This window comes from Salarias fasciatus, chromosome 6 (genome assembly GCF_902148845.1).
Source record: "Salarias fasciatus chromosome 6, fSalaFa1.1, whole genome shotgun sequence".
NCBI classification, from domain to species: domain Eukaryota; kingdom Metazoa; phylum Chordata; class Actinopteri; order Blenniiformes; family Blenniidae; genus Salarias; species Salarias fasciatus.
The window spans coordinates 15,184,403-15,209,725 of NC_043750.1; the positions used below are offsets into that span (position 1 = coordinate 15,184,403).

General features: G+C 42.2%; 1 protein-coding gene across 4 annotated transcripts in view; it reads right to left on the reverse strand.

The window, feature by feature from the left end:
• Positions 1 to 25,323, reverse strand: part of LOC115390746 (paired box protein Pax-5-like) — a 52,707-nt gene that overhangs the window by 20,867 nt on the left and 6,517 nt on the right. The window contains exons 2-6 of one of the 4 annotated variants that reach the window (XM_030094743.1): positions 17,626 to 17,791; positions 13,745 to 13,942; positions 12,912 to 12,976; positions 9,401 to 9,526; positions 1,424 to 1,524 (exon numbers count right to left, since the gene is read on the reverse strand). In XM_030094743.1, coding sequence (XP_029950603.1) covers positions 1,424 to 1,524; positions 9,401 to 9,526; positions 12,912 to 12,976; positions 13,745 to 13,942; positions 17,626 to 17,791 — 656 coding nt within the window. Of the gene's footprint in view, positions 1 to 1,339; positions 1,525 to 9,400; positions 9,545 to 12,911; positions 12,977 to 13,744; positions 13,943 to 17,625; positions 17,792 to 25,323 lie in introns of all 4 variants that reach the window. The other 3 variants (XM_030094741.1, XM_030094742.1, XM_030094740.1) reach the window with 3 other exon arrangements.

Here is a 25,323-nt window from a genome sequence, read left to right on the forward strand (position 1 = left end):
AAAAAAAATGTTTCATTTAGTTTGCATTGCTCTCCATTTTTAATCCTGTTGCACTCAGAGCTGAGACCAAACGCTTCACCATTTGATCTTTAGAGAACCTAAGAATTCTAGCTCTAGAATGTGATGTCAGATCCATAATTTGTTTATTTATGTAAAAGTTTGTCAGTACTGCTACTGGAGACACTGTAACCAGGGTCGCTGTTGGATGATCAACAATAAATGCAGGTACATCAGTTTTATCATGTTGCTTGGTTTTACATTGTGTTTTTGGTATTTGTCTTCCTCGAGAATAGGTTTGTGTATTTAGATTAAAGCTGTTAGAAAATGACACTCTGAATAAACTTAATGTTGACTCGATCATCTGTGATGGTTAGCATTAAGGTAATTTTCATAAACTACAAAAGTAAACTAAACAAAGTGAAAACTTTCCATCAACCAGTCCAAGACACTTGCTCTCATCTGTTTCATCCATTAGACCACTAGCTGCGGTTGGTGCTTCAGTATGATCAGTGTGCTGAGAGATAAAAATAAAGTTCCCATGTGCACAGAGAAATATTTCATCCTAAATTTGTAAAATAAAGCATGATTAAATGTGTGCTGTGATTCTTTGAAATTAATGCATTACAGTTACAGCTCTTGTCTTCTTACCTAATTTTGAATTAATTTTGTTATTGTTTATCCATATAAATGTAACTAGAACTTGACTTATTACTTCAAATTGTGTAACCACTATGATCGTTTCCCCAAAACTCCACACACTGGTCCTTTAACACCGCTGGATGTTGGCCGGAAGTTATGCATGGTTAAATAATGTCTTGTTTTGGGTATCATTAAATCTATATTTGATTCTGCAGTGGATATTCATGTTGTCACGATGTAATGTCACTGTGGTTAAGTTGATCAAAAATCTGTCAAATTTTATCCTGGTATATTGTGCTAAAAACCAGATGTATCAGATTTCAGATACCAAGGAGTTTCTTGTTAGTTCATTTTTGCTTTTCGTCTTTATCGGTTTTGGAACAACAAAAAAATATATGTGTAGGATACCACCACACTTATTTTTATCATCTTTATACTCAGGGAGAAATGTTACAACAAGCATACTATTGAAGTATTAGAAATCAACATTGGGCTGAACTTGGCTGAGCTCAGCAGTAACACTGGATATCTGACTGGTCAACAGACCAACTGTGAGCTAAAAGGCTGCACTTTATCTGGTGGGCCATGAGGTGCCGCCACACAAACCAGCCTTTGCCTCCTGCATTCACCCTGCTTTTCATCAAATCCCACTTTCCAAACTAAGCCTCAGCCCATAGCCTGCGAGATGCCTTGCCCTTACCTTGCCAGAGTCAGCGCTCACATAGAGGTCAGAGCTGGATTGGATTGGACAGGACGGCTGTCTGTCAAAGAGGCGGTCCAGTACCTCGATCTGCTGCGGCGAGAACAGCTCCCCCCTCATCTGCTTTCTCAGGAAATCCCGACCACTGTGGCCATGCCCATTGGCCAGTGGCGACTCCTGCAAGCCTGCGTAGAAAGGACAACAGCAAGGTTAGGAGGACTGTTAATTCATGATATTCATTGACTTCATTTGGGCAGAACGAAAATCTCGGTCAACTGGTTTGCATAAAATGCAGGGATGGGTGAAGGCACGGCGATACAAATCAGGACAAATGTGAAACGAAAAGTCAGTGAACTCAGATGAACTCTAGTGAACTGGTCTCAGACTGAGGGACTTCTTCGATGGTGGAGAGTCCGGGAAAATGCTACACAAATGCAATCCATTACGAAGCATATGCTGCCTCTCCTCCTTGATCTCTCAAAAGTAGCTTCTCTCCTCTCATATATATACACACAGTTCTTGTCGTATCACTCATACACACACAGACACACAAATATATATTGCTGCAGTATCAGTATTAGACTGTGAGCTCTCGTATCCTGCAGTTATTGCAAAGCTGAGGGACTGAACGAGACAATTATAAGAACTCTGAAGAGTCGCGGCCCACAAATGATTAGAAAAGAGAGAACGAGCGAAAAAGATAAAGAGAAAAAGGGGATGAGGGTGAAAATCCCCCGCTATAGAGCCAATTCATTGCTCCAAACCGCTCCTGAGAGCCTATTTTAGTCCTGGGGGTCACTGTGTGTTTGGTGTGTGAAAGTGTGCGTATTTGTGTGAATGTGTGTCCGGGGTAGTGATATGACGGACGGGTGAAGAGGGGGAGGGGGCTGTCAAATATATTATATTTTCTCTTTTTTTCCCATTTGGACTGAAAATACAGATTCATTTGTGCCAGATTGTAGTCTCAAAGAATAAGCAGAATGAAAGAAAGAAAATAGAGAAGGACGGGCGTAAAGTAAGTTAAAAAAAATAGAAATTTTACAACAATTGTTTCAGTGCGATCGCATTTAATATCATCTAATTGTTTTTAACCTCATTTGGGTTTTATAGTAGTTTTTAGATTGATCCCAAATCAATGATGGAAATATAGATGCTTTTTCACTGATTAAGGTTTGTTGGCCAGTTTTCACCTTAAAAGCTCCTTAAGTCAATTAATAAACTAGCTGTGGACGTTTAGCTATAATGAGCACTTGTCTGCATTCACTTGTGTAATTATCAAGATCTTGACAGGAGATCCTGTATCCGTGCCACTGATTATTGGAAAAATCTTCGATTGGCTGTGGTTGACGGAGTGACGGACACTCATAAAACCTCTTTGTCTGATTGTTTACTATGTCTTTGTGTAAGTGTAGAAATCCGACCCTCTTGAGGAGGAGATCGTTTTTGATTCTTGGGTGGTTGATTGTACAGTATTTTAAGAATACAGGCCTGATATGCTGAAGGTTTGCATGTATGAAATGATGCACACACACGTAAGTGGAAGCCGGTCTGCTAATGGGATTGTGCAGCGTGCAAAATACGTAACATGCATGATTAATTTAGCATGTTTACCTTACAGATATGGAATATTGGGCATGTGTTCCAATGCTGCTGTATTCAGAGGCACTTTCACAGCCAGACTGCCACAACTTTTATTTGCAGACTTCGTGATAAATTATTTTCTAAGTTGTATCATTTTCAGTTCTTGCAATATTTCTAAATATTTTCTGTTGCTTTTCTTTGTCCCATATTTCTGACTTTATTTGTAATCCACAGATTGTGGTTTTATTTTTTTTCCATTTAATGCAAATCTTCAGTGGTATTTTCTGTGACACTCTGATATGTCTGACCATGACGGGAGAAACGCAAGAAAACAAACCGTAGTAATACTGTTTCCATCAGATCACTTTAGTGGACTCAAAGCCCTCATGTTTTTTGTTACTTGATGTTGTTGACTTTTAATTTGCATGCCAATGAAAAACAGCGATTTATCCAGATTTATACTGGATGTATGTAAATCAGGTCCGATATTACAAAGGTTTTTCTTCCCTTTTATTGATCGTTTGACTACAGCCTTTTGCTTCATACAAGGCGGCTTGATGGGTGACTGTGGCTCCGTTGGTGGACTGGTCTCTCAATCGGAAAGTTGCAGGTTCAGTTCTACATGTCGAAATGTCCTTGAGCAAAACGCTTAACCCCACATTGCTCGTGATGGATGGATTGAGAAAAAATATCTATAGCTTTTTACCATTTAATCTTTAGACTTAAACATTGTTGAATTGAGTGGCATTAAAGGAAGCAGATCAACATCAAAAATTTTCAATCCATCCATCCGACTATACATTCATCCATCTTTAAAAATAAACAGTATTAAGTTAGCACCGAGAAACTCATGCATAAAATACATTGTTAAATTTTGACCAAACCTTAAAAAAAATACTTAAAATAAATTATTAAACAATAAAATGTTATTGTGTCAACATTGTACAGTACAATACAGTACAATATGCTTTATTGTCCCACTTAGAGAAATTTGTCTTGGACTCAGCAGCTGTGCCATAAATGCCTTGACAGCCACAAAGACATCTCCACTACAATTAAAAAACATTATTGCACATAATGCATACCTGTGCAGAGTTTGCATATTCTCCCTGTGTGAGTGCATTTTCCTCCAATTACTCCGGCTTCCTCCCACAGCCAAAAGAAGATGCATATGAGGTTAACTGGTGACCCTAAATTGCCCCGAGGTGTGACTATGAGTGTGTGTTTGTCTGTCTCTCTGCGTTTGCCCTGTGATGGACGGGTGACTGTCCAGGGTGTTTCCTGCCCTCGCCCACAGTTCTCTGGGATTGGCTCTGGTTCTCCACGACCCTGAGCAGGATTAAGCGGTATGGAAGATGGATGGATGGATGGGTGGACATCGGTAGCAGTTGACATAGATGGAAGAGAATTGATGAGTTTGGTTCACAGTAATCTCACTTGAATTTCCCATCAATATTTGTTCATTTTCAACCTTCCAGTCTTCAAACCTGTTTGTTCCATTTTGACATAATTGGATCAAGTGAGATTTCAGCTGAAATTGGTTGAAATGCTGCGTAAACCAAGAACAACACGTCAACAACCAACACAAGTTCTTTTTTTCATGTTCGTATACAGTTGCATTATGTTTTAAAGTCAGTGCAATGTTTTCTCAGGGTTTTTTTTAACTGAAGTAATCTTCCCATGTACAGATTAATCACAAACTGGAAATCTTCAAAGCATAATCCCTCCTTTGAGGAGTTGTTAAGAAAACAAAAATTTGATGCGTGTGAACAAAACTATAGTAGTTAGATCAAGATTAATGAGAAAAGCTGCCAATGTGCGGTTTGGTGAGAAACCTTCTCTATTTTGACTTTTTGGGGCCCATGCTCCGTCTTGACACTGAATAAAAGCTAGAAACTGTGAAAAAAAATTGGTGTAAGTTTGCATTGAACACTTTGCATGGCATCTGTGACCGTGTGTCTCTGCGTGCATGCATTTATGTGTACATGTGTTTCTGAGACTAACATTTTAAAGCACTTTAAGTGAAAAAATGCTGTTCATTTGCCATACATTTTCAGTGTTTTGTGAATTTACAAGGAATAATCGGATATTTAAAGACACAGTGATCACCAATTTCACAGTTTTAGGTTAGTTTTATGCTAAAATTGATCACACAATGGTTCTCCAAGCGCATCATTGATGTTCTTCGTGTATTCTGAAGGCTTGCAGTAAAAGTTACATCTTCGACTCGTATCTAGCCGACACTGAAAGACGAGTGTGCAACTCACAAAAACCTCTCGATACGTTTTCACAACACAAAACCTCTTTCACCCACTCTCTCACAAACACACTCCTTGATCATAATCTCTCTTTCACTCGCACACACACACACACACTCATATACAGATGCCGGTAGCAGTGTGAGTGTATGGTCCAGGTCTCTGGTGACAGACCAATCAGAGGGGAGATAAAGCCGGTATGATGCTTTAGCCTGGTAACCCACGGCAACCCATTTAATCCCACCGGCCAGTCCCCATGATGGAATTCAATTGATCAATCATGTAGCTCTGATGGCACCATTTCAGCCAGCTTATTGCTTTCTGCTTTCTCTGTTGCGCGCACACACACACACACACACACACACACACACACACACACACACACACACACACTGAAAGACTGACCCAAACCTGTCATGGTGGAACATCCACAAAGGACCGCAGAGTGACAGGATGAAGAAGGACCTACTGTAATCAAGCAGTAAGAACAAAGCTCTTAACTTATGATAATCAGTGTTGTCCGTTTATCTGAATGAATGTGTGTAAGTGTGCATGCGTGTGCATGTTTCTATGGCTGTGGGTGTGGGTGGGTGTGCGGCTTGATATCCGGCTGGTCTCATTGTATCCGTGGATGGGTAAAGAAACTCATTGCCGTGACGGGTTAAATCCTATTCACTGTTGGACACACAGGCACGCACGCACACACACACACACACACACACACACGCAGCTGCCTCTATCTCTGTGATTCAGTCTCAGAAGGGAAATGCTTCTCTTCCCTCTTTTCAGAGCAGAACAAAAAAACATGAGCCCTTGTTCTCTCCTTTCTGCCTTTTTTTCCTCTTCCGCCTTCTCCGTCTCTCTCTCTCTCTCTCTCTCTCTCTCCTCTCTCTCTCTCTCTCTCTCTCTCTCTCTCCCTCCTCTCTTCCTCGCTCTTCCTCCTGGTTCTCCTTCACCATTACCACCTCCCTCTGTCTCAGCCAACCTTTCTTATTTTTTCTAACAGCCTAGAAACAGTTGAATTATTAAATTCCCTCTGGACGTAGATGAGTTGTCGCCTGGTATCCTGCAGCGGCAAATGCAGAAGACACCACCACCGTGCATCTTGTTGCACTTGACATAGATTGTTGTCCTGATAGAACAAGGGTCGTGAGTCTGACCTCATAGTGTGTGTGGTGTGTGTGTGTGTGTGGGTGTGTGTGTGGTGTGTGTGTGTGTGGTGTGTGTGTGGTGTGTGTGTTGTGTTGTGTGTGTGTGGTGTGGTCTGTGGTTTGTGAGTCCTATCTTGACTCCAGAGATCAAAGTTTTGGCGGAGGAGGAGGAGGCGCTGAGAGGAGCCCAGGGTGAAGAGCGGAGATTCCCTCCCTCCTTCATCTCTTGCTTACTCCCAGAGTCTTTTATTTGGTAAGCTGCTGCATGTCACAGTGGATGCACAATGGGGTGAGAGGTCAACTTGGCATTCTGGGTAAATGCCATTCAAAGTACTCATTCTTCAAGGAAATTACAGCTGCATCATGTATTTACACGCAACCTACAGTTTCACAGTGGATTGATCAAGTTACTTAAGTGATCGCCCTGAATGTCCTTGGTTCCATATTGATATCAACAACCACACACACACATACACGCATACATGATCCATGTTTAAGAGAATAGGTTAAAGTACAATAGTCCCCTTTTGGCCCCACAAGTCAAGTTCTTTCATTCAGACCTATTCATCTCCATTCTGCCCGACTCACCCCCCTACTTCCCCTCGCTTTGGCTGAGGGCAAAGGTCAGCACAGGGCTTTAGCGCCACACACTCCTATAAATATGTGCGCGCACACACACACACACACACACACTCACACACTTTGCCTTCCTGTTTTCCCACTTTCACTTGCGCAGCTGTTGTTTGTGACTTTATAGGTGACGAGGAGTTTCCTGCGTGCTCACGCCCACGCATGAATATACAGCAGATGGCATAAAAACATGCAAAACTAGATATTGGGGCTGCTAAGAACCCTCCTACTTCAGTTACCTTAGTTTACTTTTTATTTTTTAGTCTCAACAATTGCTTTTAGTTTATCTAGAAACTGTAATCTCATGCTTTCCTAAAGCTTCATTCTGAACTTCAGAATCACTAAAAGCACCTATAGATCTGGAGAAAATACTTTTTTTTATTTTCATGAATTAACCAAACACGTTTTTGCCTAGAAGAATCCGAGGTTCGGTGTAATTGTCTGATTATGTTAAGATTATTAATGACTGTAGCGTGTTTATGTCATGTGTGTCGAAGAATGTCTACACTATGTGTGTGTATGTGTGTGTGTGTGTGTGTGTGCGCGCCGCGTTTGTCTGTCCATGTCAGTGCATGCTGTTCCCCCCTGTCGCCCCTTGCTGGTGTGTGTGTCATTATCCAGCGGGGTGCTCTAATGGAAGCTGTGATTAGCAATGCTGTTAATTAGACCACAGAGCCAGCCGTGCAGACCTCTGCCACAAGAACACTGCAGATAAAACACACAAGCGAAACGTGACAGGAGGGAGCGACGCGACGCCCCAAGGATGCTCTCCCAGCACTCCAGCGAAACGTGAAGAGACCTGATGCTTTGATTTAAATCGTGACACCCGAAGTCCGGTCAGAGGAAACACAGGAGGCATATCCACACGTGGGGTACATGGTACAGCATGTCGTGCACATAAAGAACAAAGCAAAACAATGATGCCGCTAATTAGGTTACAGATCTTTCCTTCAACTGGAGCTCTGACCACAGAGACTTTGCTGAAGACATTAGCGCACATAACAATGTGGGATGCATTCATGTAATTGCATATCATTGATATTATTCTTATCAATAAGAGATTACTTTAAAGAGAGGCAGACCCATGTTATGCTGTATAGAGCCATATATACAGTAAACAGTAGCATAATGTTCCGTTCAGACTAAACACCATCAGAAGGTCAATCACCAATCATTCTGAGCAGCGAGGCAATAATAGAGCAGAGCAAATTATAACCCCCCCCTCCCAAAAAAAAAAATCTTATTACTTCTTATTTTTAAATATTAAATTCATGACAACTATTGTGCACAAAGGAAGTCAGTGATTTTTGCATTTAAAGGATTTGGGTGCTTCACTCGGTGACTTAAGAGGAGCAGAAATATGAGAAATCAAACATTTCACATCCCCCATACGGTCTATTTTGACTAAGTGTTCTAATGTCTATTTTTCTACTTCAGCAAACTTTGTCATTCTTTGCTCTCTAAACGTTTGATTTATTTATTTATTTATTTTTAAGGTTTCTTTTGTCCAGGCTTTAAAGTGAAGTCAGCTCTACTGGGGCAGAAATTGTTAAGTTCAAACAGTGAGATAAAGGTTGATCCTTTGTGCGCTAAAATATATGCATGTGTGCATGTCTTTGTCTGTGTTAGGTCTAAAGTCTTTGTGGTCCACTGATGGGTAAGTGGGCTGCATCCGAGCATATCAAGGTGCACCTGGGATTCACCTGGAACCTGCTGGACTCTTCTGAAAATTCATTGGCTGTGGGAAAAGCTCTACTGTATCCCCTACTGTATGTGTGTGTGGGTGTGTGTATGTGTGAGAGAGAGAGGGAGAAACAGCCCCCAGTGGCACTCTGTCACCCCCCCTGGCTTCGACATCTGGTCCTGTCTCATTTACCGCAGGAGACCGTCTGTGTGATGGCTTTTTAATGCCACTGACTCCACCACATACACACTCGTAATCATGCACATATGTACTCACACCCCGCAAACACAAATATGAACATACAGTACATGTATGGGCTTACCACACACTTACAAAAACATAAAAACACAAGCTCGGGGCTTCCATTAACATGCAACATCGATCCGGTATGACAGCGTCTATGATCAATAGTGCATGCATAAACCGACTTCTCAGGATGCTCTCCAGTGAAGCACTGTTAGTAAACAAATCTGGGCTTCTGAATGAAGATATTTGGCTTCGAGCTCCCACAGTGTACACACGCATACACACACACACATCTGTCAATGGTCTTCACTGGGTTTTTTTTTTTTTTTTTTCCATCTGAGCTTCAAAGCCTCTGTGGGGGCGAAGGAGGTCTTCAAGCTGCCCATCATCAGACAGTGTGTTGATGTATTTGTTTTATAGGTGCACATAGGAAAAAAAAAAGACCTTTCAGCCTAAATATTCAACAGTCTGCAGCATCGCAGGCATCTACTCGGCGCAGTTGTTCGCTCACCTTCGTCCCTCTTCCTCTTGCCCACGTCGGCAGCTGAGCTGATTCCCAGAATGCCGCTGATGGAGTACGAGGAGCCGGCCGAGTCGCTGGTCACCGCTGAGACTTGTGTGGCAGCCACAGACGTTGCTGAAGACAGATCACACACTGTAGTTTAATGGGACACATAAAAAAAAATCAGAAAAGAGGTAATTACATCTGTTCCATCATTTTTCAAGTTTTACTGTCTCTGTTTCCCATAAATAATATTTACACAAACTCTGCAGCCAACATGCTGCTCTCAATTTGAGAAGGACAGGTCATATCAAGAGCATCAAACTGGTACAAGTAGTGAAATTGACTTGTTACTCTACAGTTATCTAGGATCTTTTTTCTTTTGTCTGAAGTGTAAAAACAAAACTAAGTGAAGTTGAAACTGGGCTTGACCATGGGTTCGACTTAAAGTCCAGTTAAAAGTGAATATAATTTCAAGCCTACAATGCCACTTTGATCAGTGTTTGAGTGTTTGAATCATGGTGGTTTGATGACCAAGAAAACACAGAACAATGGAAAGCCTCACTGCATGGTGAAAAAAAGAAGAAGATAATAGAATATATTTTCCCATATACTTAGAGAAACACATCAAAACATGCTACATCTTAAAATCTGTTAGAGGAACTTGGTATAACATGGATGGGGATGCCATTTAAAAATCTGTCCGTTTGTCCTGTGATGGACTGACAAACTGTCGCTGTTCTCACAAGTAGAAGCTGGGACTGACTCCAACACCCTGCGATCCTGTGCTACAGGTGATGGACGGATGAATGTGATTTAAATGCTAAATATAAGAATTAATAGATGAAAAAGCTACTGTAAAATCGGCATGCGGGAAACGACATCTGAAATATGACGGTTCGTTTTGTTGCTCGTCACATCAAAGATGGAGAACACCAACAAAAAAAAGTAATCTTGAGTGAAAAACCCAAACAATTTCAAATCTTATTTACTCTCTTCATAAATGCCAAATCTATGCACCTTAATCTTTCTCAAACTTTATTCAGCCGTACAGACTAAATGGAAGCTGGGGGGGGGGGGGGGGGGGGGGGGGGGAAGGAAACACAAAGGACAGGTCTGGGTTAGTGTTTTGCTCCGTGTTGTCTCTTCCTCTAATCTCCCCCCTGGAGGAGACAAGTTCCTCGCCGGGTGACACGGCAACATACTTGTCACCGCTTCAGTGACACACACACACACATCCCGAGACCTTCCTAACACACACGCGCCCAACGGAAACATACAGTCACTCACTCTTCGGTCCCTTATCTGTGCCCCGGTAGCGGACGTGGGGGCTGAGTGACAGTATGGTATCCCAGGAGGGACTGAAAGGTGTGGAGACAGACAACCTAATCCTCTCTCCCAGCAGACCCCCCAAACACAGAGAGACAAGACCGAGAGGGGAATAAAGAAAAAAACACAGGCGAACCGGGGGATCAGAGTCCTTTCCAGCCGTTACTCCTTCGACAAGGAGAGTATAATGAATGCATATCCCTCCTTTTCCCATCACTTGATTTAGCACTTCAATTATCTGATTTTCCTTTCTCTTTTTTCACTTTTTTTTTTTTTTTTTTTTTATCAGAACGAACGCTTTTATTCTGCAAATCCAATGTTCAATTTTTCCGCCTGGGAGTGGGACCCATTTATCTGTGTAATCTGTAAGCGTGCGCGGTCTCGGCGCATCTAGGTGTGTGTATGTGTGTGAGTATCTGTTTTAATGTGAGTAAAGGCAGGAGTCAGGGAGCAGCGCGTGTGAAATTAATTTAGATTAATAGACAATGTGCGATTATGAAGATATGAGAGACACTAAAAACACAATCCACTGCAGTGCGAAGTGAGGAGAGAGAGAGAGAGAGAGAGAGCGAGGGCGGGGAGGCTATCATATTTATTTGCACTGTAAGATATTCATCAAATAAAAGGAATAATGTTTTAGTCGTAGTTCTAACAGATAAGGCTCATTACATTTGGTGAGCGTTCATGCTGTCATTCTGACTAGAGATCATGTTTTTGTTTGCTTCAGTTCATTATCTTCTTTTTGAAATAATATGAGAACTTGACACAATTCAGTTATCAATTAAATTTTAGATATTAACCGTTTTTGTCAGGGATGTGTAGTGTGACACGTTGAATTAGGTGCCGCTTCTGTTCACTTTTGTAATTTTGTCTAAATAATGGCCGAACATGACTTTTCAGCATCAACACTGATGAGTTTTGTAACTTTGCTCTGGAAAAGTTCTCCTTACTTCCACTTGGTTCCCCGCGTCACCTGATTGGTTCTGTCCTTTTATTCTAAGTAAGTGCTGAATAATTTAGTTGGTACCATTAAAATCTTCCTAAAAATAGTCCAAAGTGTTGAGATTCTTTGCTTTCAAGTATTTTAGTGAGTGCTCAGTCATGGGTTAAAAGTTGCACAGAATTATTGGCTTCCATATCAGTGTAGCGTTTCCTTGTTTGGAAAGACGGAATCAATTATAACTTGACTTCAGATCTGCTCTTCGATTTCTTTTTTTGTTGTTGTTGTACTTTTCTGTTTGTTGAACAAAAGCTCTGCTGTGCCACTCTGTCCATCATCGTTTAGAATAACACCAATTCGCTGTTGAGTATGCACAGTTCTGGGCAAAGAGGCCACGGAAAATGCAGATACAGCAGGCAAAACCAGCATGATGCAGGGATTTGGTGATGCAGATAATTCACTAAACAAATGCCAGCAAATACTAAACAAATAACAAGTGCTGTTAGTTTCAATGTGCTGAATTTTTGAACATAGAGCTTGTATTTCTTTTATGATTATCTGTCAGGCACCGAAACAGCTCTAACAATTTTTATAAGTTGAGTTTTATTGTGATTAAGGCACACCAGGAGGATATTTAAGACACTTAGGAAAATCAGCTTTGCTTATGTTTTTATAGATGGAGATGAATCTTCATTTTGTAAACTGTTATCTTTATATATGATCTTTGTCTTTTTGTTTTTATCACTGAATGCCATCATTTTTCGCCATTAGCAACTGAGTGTGTGACGGCCGCGGACCTTTTGGGAGAGCTTTCAGTCCCAAGGTAGTCGGTTCGATCGCCATGTCTAAGTGTCCTTGAGCAAGACACTCAACCTCTGCTCCTCCCATGCTGAGTGAATGGGTGAATGTGACTGATGGTGTAAAGTACACTGACACTCCGCGATGCCCATGCACTCTTTATAACTTGAATGTGATCATGTGATTACTTTTCACTTTTTATGTTCTCCTTTTGACGTTTAGCTTAAAACAAAGCAAACACAGACCTCACACATCAGGAAAAACACGAAAATAATCCTTCTCAATAGAAAGTGAGACCTGCGATTCATTAGATGACATGATCGAACAGAGAGTGAACCCACGACGGCGCAGGACTTCAGTCCGTTTTACTTTTCACCTCACACGGTCGGCTCCAGAGAGATTTGCTCAAAACAGTTTGACAGTTGGAAACAGGATTTCACGGGAGCGACATACCTAAGTTGTGAGCCGACACTGAGCCCGTTTGACCGGGCGGCTGCTGCACCTTAGTCCGAATGATCCTGCAGGAGGAGAGCGGGGGAGATATTAGTGTGTGTGAAGTGGTTTCCAGCAGATGTGTGTGTGTGTGTGTGTGTGTGTGTGTGTGTGTGTGTGTGTGTGTGAGATTCTGAATGACAGAGAGAACATGACCATCGTGGGAGCAAAACGGTGTGTGTGTGTGTGTGTGTGTGTGGTGTGTGTGTGTGTGTGTGTGTGTGTGTGTGGTGTGTGTGTGTGTGTGTGTGTGTGTGTGTGTGTGTGTGTGTGTGCGTGTGTGTGTGTGTGGGGTGTGAAGTGGCTCAGGCTGGCTGACATGGCAGAGGGGCCTCACACTTCCTGCTGGCTGCTCATGCAAGCCTTTCTTCCTTCTTCCTTTCCTCTCTCCTCTTTTCCTCCTCCCTTTTCCTCTCCTCTCCTCTTATTTCCTTTCCTCCCTTTCCCCTATCTTCCCTTTCCTTTTGGTCTGTTTTTTCACTTAGCCTCGCACACCTTCCTTCCCTTTTGTCTGTCTCTTTTGCTCACTCCTTCCCTCTCTTATTTCGCCATCCCTCCCTCTCTCTCTGCCTCTATGCTCAGGGAAAGGGTTGTCATTGTACCATCGTGTTGAACCACTGAGCTGCAGCCACTTCATACATATGGAGACTAGGGCCTCTTTGCTATTCTCTTTTTCTCTCTCTCTCCTCCTCTCGCACACATAAAACAGACGGCGTTATATTGCCGGATGCTCCACCCACACGCCGTACCTGTTGCTATAAGTTGCTGCTCAGACGTACGCAGCAGGCGCCTACCTGTTGATGGAGCTGACGCTGGGGACGCTGTCGTTGTCGCAGACTCTCTCGGCCAGGAGCCTGTCCCGGATCTCCCAGGCAAACATGGTGGGGTTTTGGCGTTTATAATCGGCAATCTTGTCGACCACTTTGGGTGTAGCAACCTTTGGTTTGGATCCCCCGATTACCCCGGGGCGGATACTGCCCGTTTCATAGTACCTGCCAATTAGAGAAGTGAAGATGCTTGTGTTGGTCATGAGGGGGAAACACAAGAGACGCATGGTTTTGAAGTCAATAAGAATTTGATGAAGAAGCTGCTGTGTGCTTTCACTTGTTTGTAATTTAGATTTTTTTTTTCTATTGCATCTTGTTCCACAGGCTAATTTAAACAGCTTAAACTCTACCATGCCAACTTAAAAAGGGAATTTTCTTCAAATACAAATGCATCCCACACTCAGTGCATCAGCATCCTTCCATCTGTTTTGAAACAATAGTGTAGAATCCAAAATATGTATTTGCATCTCTGAAAAGGGATGTGTTTTCCAGTGGCAGTGTTTGTCACCCTTGGTGCATTTTAATCATTTTAAACCTTATCTATATCTCATATATACATGGCTGTGGGGCCTCATCTGACATCAGCCTTTATGATATACTGCATATTGAGTGCTACATATTTAACAGTGAAGTTTATTGTCTTTTAAAAGTAGGTTTGTGTAGTGCCTATTTACATCTGTTGATTGAACAGTGCAAAACAATCAATATCTGATTGTAATGACGGGACAGGGAAACTGTATGATTTGTATGTTTGGACAACAATCCAGATTTAACACAGAAAATTAATCTCTAACCTGCTTTGGCAACTGAAACTGTAACTGTATGAGAAGGAGAATCCAACATTATTTTCAATGAAATCTAGAAATGATTGCTTATAAGAACCGGAAGGCCCCAAAAGAAATGATCTCAGAACAATGAAAATGACTCCGTTAGTATGTGATAATAGCCCTTCTCCGTTTGTTGGAGAGATTAATTTGTTTAAGTTGTTCTTCTGTTGCTTACATGTAATCCTACATTGATTCAAATGAAAGACAATATGAACTGCGGGGTGTATTTTGTGGTCATTCTAATGAGGTCTGCTTCATTGCTGAACTCAGCATTTAGGAAGCAGACTCCAGACATTCAGCATCCACACCGTAAAAGACACATTTTCTGTTTTACTGGCCCTTTTTAGTTCAACTCTCCTGGTGGTGATTTGAACATCGTTCCACTCAGGTTTGATTTTTTTTTTCCCCCCCTCTGAGCTCTCCAGCAGAGGAATGACCTTCCCTCTGTGATGAGGACTCCTTTCTGGCTCAAATTCAGACTCTTCAAAAACCACCTCACATCCCACCGACTCCTCCACCTGCACCGGCCCCACCGTCCTGTGTCTGGAACAGGCAGGTCTGTCCTGAAGTAATACTCATGTATCCATGATAATTAAGAGCTACTGTCCACGCTGACGGAGGGATCAGTGGTAACTGAAGCTGAAGAATCTTTTTACCAGTAATTTTCCAGCATTACAGTTGGTTTCAGCATGAAATTCTGCATTTGTGCATTACTGTCGACTTCTGGGAAATATTTTCCAGACAATTTAACAGAAAAATACAACTTTTGCAGTTGTTTTAGGTGACTGAAATGTCATTTTTGGCTGACAATTACAATATTTCGATAGAACCACATATTTTATGATGAATCACTACACAAAAATACGGGAGCTGATTGTTGTATGAATCTTTTAAAGCTTGTTTCCTTGTGCTTTTGTAGGAGCTACCAAACATATTTTTCACTCTCGCTTGTAGCATTTGAGGATTTTATTGGTTTTTTTGGCACTCGGATTTTAGCCTGTTTTAGTGTTTCGGAGTGTATTTAGAAGCCATCGATCCTACCTTATCTTGTCCAACAAAGACGGCATAAAATGCTCACCGCGAGTTACATAACTGAGTCGTCGGGAGATCGCGCTACAGATATACAAGTGTGAGTTAATGGCTGAATGTCGACGTATCAAACGCCTGTCACAGCATCTCCGATGCCTGACTCGTCCCTGCCGCTGCTGCCGCTGCTGTTTTCTTAAACAATTTCACATTGTGACACAGAGGTAGCAAGAGGCAGGGCGGCGCACACACACACACACACACACACACACACACAGATTCAGGCGTTTCGTGTCCACCATGGCTATTTCATGAATGTATTTGCATGCAGAAGGGCCATGGGGGCAGGGGGTGGTGGGAGGACAGCAAATGCGCCACACAGCAAAGAGGGGGATGCTGTGTGTGTGGATGCAAGCTGTCAGTCAGTCTTAAACCTGCTGCTTTCTCTCTTTCTCCCTCCACTGTACGCTAGAGTAATCCTTTCTGTGAAGATGTGAGTTCCTGTAAACGTGCGCTTCCTTGTCTTTCTTTTTTGTGTTTGTACGTGGACTTTGCGCCCGTGCGCGTGCGTGCGTGCGTGTGTGTGTGTGTTGCGCATTTTGACTTCACAGCTGGAGTATAAACACGACGAAAGGAAAAACAATCTATTTTCAAATGGAAAAGTATTTAAATTATTCACAGCTGAATCATTGGTGAATAAACGAGTGTGGTTATTGATATCCGTGCAACAATGAGCCAATGCACGCACGCACACATGCACGCACACACACACACACACACACACACACACACACACACACACACACACACATTGTGGTGGAGTTGGTGTTTTTGTTCTGCTGGCACCAGAGAGACAGAGAGGAGAGGATAAAACAACCCTCCCTCCCTCCTTCCATCCCTCGATCCCCTCTCCTCCCCCTCACGGTAACGCTTCAGTGAGTTGAACGGCCAGGAAAGGGGAGAGAGAGAGGGAGAGAGAGAGAGAGAGAGAGAGAGAGAGAGAGAGAGAGAGAGAGAGAGAGAGAGAGAGAGAGAGAGAGAGAGAGGGAAGGGATGAGAGAGAGAGAGAAGGAAAGGGAGAGAGAGGCATGGGGAACAATGAGCAACACATTTTTTGATATAGCTGAGGGTCGCTGTGGCTAATCCTTCCCCTCCGTCCCCACAAATGGTCTCTCTGTCTCTCATTCGTTTCCTTTTTCCTGCACTCTTCTTCTTTAACATGCCTTTTCCTTTTTGATTGTGTCTCTTGTTCTTGTCTTTCTCCCATTCTCCATCTCCCTCTGTCTTTTTTTTTTTTTTTTTTTTTTTTTTTAGGTGCAGCAATATGGTGCCACTTTCATTTTGATGCTAATTCCAAAAAGTGATGAATCTTTTCCCTTTTGTACCCCTTTCTTCTCCGGGGGATGGAACGAGCAGGGATTTACTCTTGAATTTAGCTTTGAAAAGGCACAGGGAGAGCCAGGCAGAGGGAGAGAGAGGAGGGGGCAAGGAGAAACACAGAAATATTGAGAGGGGTTGAATGAGAAATACAGGATACAGGGAGGGGAGAGGAAGGTGAAATAGCAGAAAAAGAGGATAGAATGAGGAGTCAGAGGAATCTGAGTTGGAGGGAGAAAGAGGCAACTGAGAATGAATCAAGAACGTCTGGAAAATGCTGCTTGGGTGCAGCATGACGAAGAAATTAAAGAAAACTGAAATTTCCCTCACAGAGCTTAAATTTAGCCTGTTTATGTTCCTTCTGAATAACAACTTATCACAACTGGCTGAAAACAATATCCCATGGGTAGAGATGACAGCATGTGATGCAGCTCTGCATTGTCCCGCAGGACAGTTTACTTCACAGATTCACTTTCTGCAAATAGGACAAGGTTGAAAACGGTGTCAAACGAGGAGGAGGCTGACATTTCGTGCACCTCGGCCATCTGTGTCTGAAGCGCACCGCCTCACCGTCGACCACACCGACGCTTTTTACGTGAGTGTTTGTGCACCCTTTACCTGCCCAGTATCTTGCTGACGCATCCATGGCTGACTCGTAGCTGGCGTGAGATATCGCAGGGCCGAACCCCTTGGTGCGCGAGTTCGACTATCCGCTGCCGGACCACGTCGGGGAGGGGCCTGCCGTTCACAAACACGCCTCCGAGCTGGTTCACGCCACCATGTCCTGGAAGAGAGGTGATAGAAGATGTCTCGGGTCAGAAGAGAACATTGAAGAAAAGGCAGAGCTCAGATCAAGTGATTGTAAATCGTAGATTGTAAGAACTCATCCCTAACTTTTGAAACTTACAACAACAATTTCATGAATGAATGAGAGATAAATGCTCCTAAATTTGCTCTGTCATTGCGGTTCTTGACCCGGACGACCATGCGATGGCAATCTTGAATAGAACAATAGAAAACTGGACTTTCCAACACAATTATAGTCAGATTGATTGATTGTTCTGTCGCTCTCTTGTGATGCATTCAGGAATGATCGGCCCAGGGGACTTTCCAGATATCACAAATTCACATTCTCAAATCAGCTGCTCTGCAGACAAGTTAAAGTGGCGCCGATCAGGATCTCTCCAGTCAGAAACACGTATTCTGTTCTCTGATTTGATGCCAAATCATTCTTACTTTCTGCGGACCCACAGTTGGTAATACTCTACTCGGACACTCTCAGTCACCAGGAATCCTTCTCCACCACTTAGAATTCCTGAGGTGTCTTAAAGTTTGGTTTTTAACATCACCCACACTTTCTGGGATATAATCCCACAGCTGTTGGCCTCTGACTGAAGTTAATTTACTATCTCAAAAGCATCTGATTTCTCTCCTGCCACTGATTTATCCTGCTCAGCATAATATTACCACCCAGACTACTTCAAAGTGCAAACTTTGGCCAATTTCACCAGGGGCAGGCTGAGCAAAGATTTCGAGCAAATGAAGGGATTTCAATTAATTATTGACCGAGGCCTCGCCTTGGCCCCCTCGGTGAGAGATACCACTAATATTCCCCTGAGGGATGAGAGAAAGAAAGTATATGAGGAAATGAAAGACAGCAACGCTGCTGTACACTAAAGCAGAGGAGAGGACAAGCTAAATCTTTACATGAATAAATTGCATGTGAATTTCAGAATGGGAAGGATTGTTATGCTTTTTTTTTCTGTATTAATTCTTCAGGGAAAACGCCAATTTCAACAGGTTCAAGCAATACAGCAGTACAAAGGGAAATGCTGTGGATTGAAGGAAAGGGCAGCTAAACAGATTGATTCATTCAGTCTGTATTCAGTGAATTAAAGTATATCCTGAGCAGAAACATATCACAGTGAAAATGTTCACACACACCATTTTTACAAGCGTAAATTCCGGGATGAAGGGTTTCGGCAGACCAGGTCAGAAACCTGGAACATCTTGGTTTAAGATGACAGGTCGAACCGATAAATCCAGCAATAGAGTACCGTGTTCCCAAACACTGAGAGAAAATGAGTTTTAACTACACGGACGACAGTCCTCCTCTCTTCCAGGCCATATATTTACCAATATATTGCACATGTATTGTATGTTTTAAACCAAAGGCGAAGTATAAATCAACTAGCATGTCTCCACCATTTAATCCACTGGTTTTTGTATTACCATAGTGATTACGTCTTTAGGGGAAACACACACACACACACACACACACACACACACACTAATCCTAGCTGTGGGGGTATAGATTTTAAACACATAACCCCAGCAGGGATACCCCCTCAAACAGCGAGCTGTCCCCTGAACCTGTTCCCCTGTACCCATTTCCTCTCCATCAGCATAAAATAAAGAAGTAGACACATGCAGTTTTCAGCAGTATAAATAAAAAACAGGCCAACCCGCTGGATGGGAATATACAGAAATGTGAAAACGGGAAAGAGCCATTCTCCGGAATCAAACAAAGATACTTCCACATACGGACGGCCACACGTTTCTTCACCACTTCATTTTTTTTTTTCCTCTGATAGAAGGAGAGTCATTATGCAGACGCCTGCTGCAGACAGCACAATTTAAGAAGCAATCACTCTTTAGTAGAGACAGCAATATAAAGGCTGAGTAATACCTGTTTATGCACTGTGGGCCGGACTCCACCAAGGCTCACACACTAAGTAGTGTGAAATCTTACAACCAATATGAACTTTGAAGACAATACAGTCGCGTCCATTGTGTCAAAGCAAGTTGCTATCAAACCAGTTTGACTGAATTAAAGAAGATGTATTTTGAATGCTCAGATTTCTGTCTGTCATCGTAATGGCGACACACGGGTGTTAAGACATGTCGTCTGCTGATTGTTTACACTACAAGGAGATTATTCCATGCATAAAGCTTGGTTTTTGTTTTACGGGCTGTCAAAATAACCGGGCACGAATTCCTTCAGAGCTGCAGAGCTGATTTCAGACGATGCTGAGTCAAAACGTGGGGAAAATGTCCGATGCAGGATTGGCGAAGTTCAGATACTAAAATTTTAAGCAGCTGCAGCTTCGAGTTCAGCTAATTTTTCATGGATCGACTTCTCTCAATTTAAGGATACAAAGTAATGCAAGTTTTCCAGTCTTCACTCTGTTTATAAATCCATCGTAAAACATTTTGCACTGAGGCAGTATATTCTGATATCATACTGTTCTCTGATTATGAAAAATAATGTTAAATTTCAAATGTCTGGTATTTATATATGTTGCTGTGAATGCAGCATACTTCAGGTAATGTGAGTTAAGCTTGATATGTTCCTGGGTGTCTAATGAAATATTACTCTCTCTTTCTAAAACAGTGCATCGTGACAAACCAGATAGGTTTTAGTCACAATTTATGTCTTTTCTAAAGGACTTTATAATACATGCAAAATGTCCTTATTTCATTTGAGACACAGCAAACCAGTCCAACGTCCAACTGCTGACTCCAGTTTTTCAAAAACATGATTTAATACATTTTGTTCGCTCATTATAAAAGCAAATAGCACTATGAAGGAAAAGTGATGGAAGAAAACATGAAACTTTGGTCCCCAGCTGCAACAAAGCTGGTCATGCTCAGTGTTTTCACCTCTTAAAAGATCAACTATTAACTTTAAAGGACAATCCTCTGATTTCAGGTGACTGACTCTCCCTCCCTGTTTGACTAGGAAGCGTTGCTGCAATGTTCCAGTTAAGGTATGCAGAGAAGACACACACACACACACACACACACACACACACACACACACACACACACACACACACACACCATTTTCAGACATTGCTCAAAGCAGGACAGACCCTCCTGACCTACATGCACAGATTGAGGTCTTGAATGCTTGCTCCTGCTGTCTGTGAATACTTTGTATAGTTGTGCATTATTCCTCCCTCTCCTCTCTTTATTATTATTTCCTGAAACCTCTCAGTGAATAAAAGCTCCATTTTTGCAGGGGTCGTTTATAGAAGCCTACCGTGGTTCATCCTCCTCACCACAGGTATCTGCAGAGAAGACTGGCGCTCCCTCCCTCTCCCTCTTTCTCTGATAAGAGTAAATGAAATGGTTCCTTTCACCCTTCCTATCTGGGCCAGGGCATGAAATACGCCTTGCTTTGTAAAGAGATGGAGAGGAATGACTTGTGACCTACAAAAACCCCCAGATAACTATTTATTCACTTATCTGTGTATTTACTGTTGGCATTAAGCGTCCAGACTCTTACCATTCTTGGGGTAGGTGATGGGGATTATGTGTTTAAAATTTATTTTCAAAGCCCATAAATACTGATAGGGACAAACGCAAAAAAAAAAACGTACACTTTCTATAAAGGCAATTGTTTATCTGTTAGTAGTATAATTCCATGAATAAGTTATAGGAGCTCTCATTTGGAGCTTATATGCTTTGTTGAGGTATTGGTGAGCAACAGTGCAGCCTTAGGAAAGACTAAATTTGACCTTATTTTAATAATGTAAATGAGAGCAATAATACCCTCTGGTCTTTCCTGAATTTTTAGTAGCAACTGTGCCTTTTCTCCAGAACAGAAATCTGTGAGGACCTATTTTAAAGCTCTGCTAAAGAGTTGATGTTTTCTTTCAGTTCGGTCAGTTTGAAAGACTATGGTCCAACATTTCACCCAAATGACTGAACAAATTAACCACTTGCTCCCAGAAATTCAGTCAACACTGGCCAGCTCAGGAGCTTTAGTTGCCAATAAGGTGCAGAGAATTTCCCCCACAAAAAAAATTCTGGACTTTAAGGGGTGTGAATGTCTCAATAGGGCGAAGCTTCATTTCATCCTGCTGAATCAGAGTGGGACAGAGACAGCAAGGGACCGCTGGTCATTATGCATCCCTCTTGTATTTTATTTATTTACCTCTTTAGAGGAGCTGACTTAAGAGCCCAGCACCTCCTTAAAACTTTGATTGATTCACTGTTTCCGGCAGGAAAAAAAATACAGAGATAAAGAAGAATATATTCGAGCTCCCCCATCCAGAAAATAAGGTCCATTAGGGCTCTCTGTCTCTCTCTTCCCTTTACATTTCTCAATGTCTCCCTCTGTTCTCTCTCTCTCTCTCTCTCTCTCTCTCTCTCTCTCTCTCTCTCTCTCTCTCTCTCTCTCTCTCTCTCTCTCCACTTCTGTCTTTCCCTTCCTCCACCAGCCTCTCTAAGTCTCTCATCTCTCATCTGTCTCGTCACGGCCTGACGATTCAAAAATAAAGCAAAGGGAAAACGTAACAAATCGCCACCACTTTCCTCTTTCATATACGTACACTCTTTACTTTTCTCTCCATCTGGAAAAAAAAAAGAAACGAAATAAAAAAAAGACGAACTAGAAATTACTTTTGGCTGAAAACCTGTTTGGAAAGTTGCCTGCAAGAATACAGATGAAGCACATTTCCTTCAGCAAACAGTGGCTAGATGTGCGAGATGCGCCAAGCAGGCGTTTTGTGGCATGTGTTGCGGATTTTCTTGTCATTTTGGAGAAGAAATGCAGCTCAGGGAGGGTTTTTAAACAATTACCACTAATTGTCAGAACAGGTCCGCTTTACAGATCCTGGTGGCAAGAGGTCGTAAAAATCATATAGACTGTGAATTTTGATTTACAGTTCTCGTTTCTGGAGTTTTAGTGGCCTATAGGATCCGCCAGAGTTTCATTTATTAGTTTCTTTTAGAAAAATACTTGTGATTGATTTGTATTTAATCGTTCCCCTTTGGTGTATATTTTATGTGATTTTTTTTCTCTCTCTCTCTCCAAGAGTCACCAAGGTAGGCCACGGCCTCGTCCACTTAATATTCAGCATACCTCCATTACCATTACAATGCGTGATTATGAAATCCAGCTCATTATCATCACAATTACCTGGTATATAGATTTTTTTTAAAATATCCCGCTAAAGCCTTTTGTTGATAGAATACCACTTTAATCATAGAAACGAATATAACGAATTGTGTGCGCAATGAAAACAAAAAATAACCTTGTAAAAACTGCTTAAAGCATTGTGTTGTTTCTGAAAATAAAAATGGTTGAAAATGATGCATGCACGCAAAAGTGCACCATAAGACATGCAACTCTGTAAATTAGTCAAATAAACAGTTTGGTATCGAACTTTAACGACGCTAATGGAACTTTGACGCACGCAGATACAGGCGCACGCATGTGGCGCTGTGAACTTTACGCTGCGCTCCTCTGGTCTCCACACACAACCGAGGCGCACAGCCCACATCTCAGAAGTCTCCCTGCAACATTTCCACGCGTCACAGTCGATTCATCCCGACCTCTCTTTCTCTCCACCTTTGACATTTTTTAGGTGTAATCGTTTTAAAGCGTCTCCGGGCTCTGACATATATAACTTTAGCTCCGCTCGCACCGTCAGCGCCGCGGATCATTGGCTTTGGTGAAGCGGCGGGGAAGAGGAAACACGTTGATTCGTTCTAGCTTTTGGAAGTGTGTGTACACCCTCCTTTTTTTTTCTTTTTTCTTTTTTTTTTTTAATCCTGCAGGATAACACACCGTGGGAACCTCTGTCAGTCACATCGCACGGCTTCTCCCCGGAACTAAACTGCAGGAAGATATATAATGTCTAATCTATTACACGCTGAAAACACTTTTATTCAACTTTAAAGGCAGCGAAAATGATGCGCATCCATCATGCAGCCTGTCAATACGTCGATTAAATTCTCATAAACATTTAACGTGTGCTCGAGGCTTTTTATATCGCGAAGTTTTTACTGCATGACTTTAGTTATTCAGGGCCAATTGTGGCGCTTTTCGTAATATATTCCATTCAGTTGAATGTAAAAGTTGTTTTGAAGGGACCACACATAGATTCAAATTTAAATACAGTAGTTTTGTTGCTAAATTTTAAAAAAAGACGTGACAACATTTTATGGACTTTAGTATATGAGGCGGAATGGAAAAATAAAGCACTGGAGCGACGACAGGACTGAGCGACCAAGGTATCTCCTCAATTCCATCCTGCTACTGCCTGCACTGCTGAAGTGTCCTTGCGCAACGCACTGAACGCGCTATATATACTGTGGCACAGAAACTGTGCGCCCTCTGAGATTCCAACCCAGCTGCACCTGCGTGCGTAAAGTACACCGTCTCACCTGCTTCTGAGCAAAAACACCATTCAAGTTCAGCTTTTAGTCATGCTTTGTTACTCCCTCCCTCCCTCTCCCTCTCCCCCTCTCTCTCTCTCTCGCTCTCGCTCTCTCTCTCTCTCTCTCTCTCTCTCTCTCTCTCTCCCTCTCTCTCCCTTTGACCCCTGCAACTGCACTTCCATTCAAATCAAGAAGAGCAACCACAGAAAATGGACTACAAATGGTAAATCACATCGCATCGTTTCTCAGAAAGCACCAACAAATACAACCCAGTTTAGGCCTCACATAACCTGAATTTCATCACATTTCCAAAGAAATCACTCCAGTTTTCTGTCCAACTTCATCGCATCAGGTGCAAAATTAAAGCGGACGAAGATGCGTAAAAATGAGCTCGTAAAATAAAAATGCAAACGCGAAAATAGGAAATAGATATTTGGGGAATAATTTTTAAAGTGATACATTTGGTGCATATCTTCTTAGTGAAAATATAATCGAAAGACTTTCAACAAATATTCGCCCGATCGAACCTTACTTAGAAAAGAAACTGCGCCATCATCAAGACGTTTAATTTACGCAACGCGTGCGTTAAACTACTTTAAAATATTTCGAGACTTCATTGATGCTAGAATAATTTAACAATGTTAAGAAATTAAAGTGCGAACTGGTTTCAGGACTTCATCTCAAATTATCAATTCATTATTTGTTATAGTATACATATTTTGATGTATTTATGCAATTTTTTTTAGAATAAAAATATTATTCTCAGTGAGTGAAAGACTGCTCCCGCAGTGTGCGGTTCAGCATGACAGGCTGCTGTTATTGTTGCACACACACACACACACACACACACACACACACACACACACACACACACACACACACACACACACACACACACACACACACACACACACGTTCTGTGGTCTGGGGGTTGGTTCAGTTCAGGGCAGAGGCGATCATGCAGATAGAGGGGGGCATTAGAAGCGCATTGACTTACTGTGCATTGCTGCAAACGGGTCGTGCTTACAGTGAATCTCCATCGGTGAAGCGGGACTGGAGGGCCCCGGTATTCGCTGTTAGGGGGTCTTAAAAATGCCACTGGACGCCCTGCTTCAATGGGACCACTGCACCGAAGCACCGTGA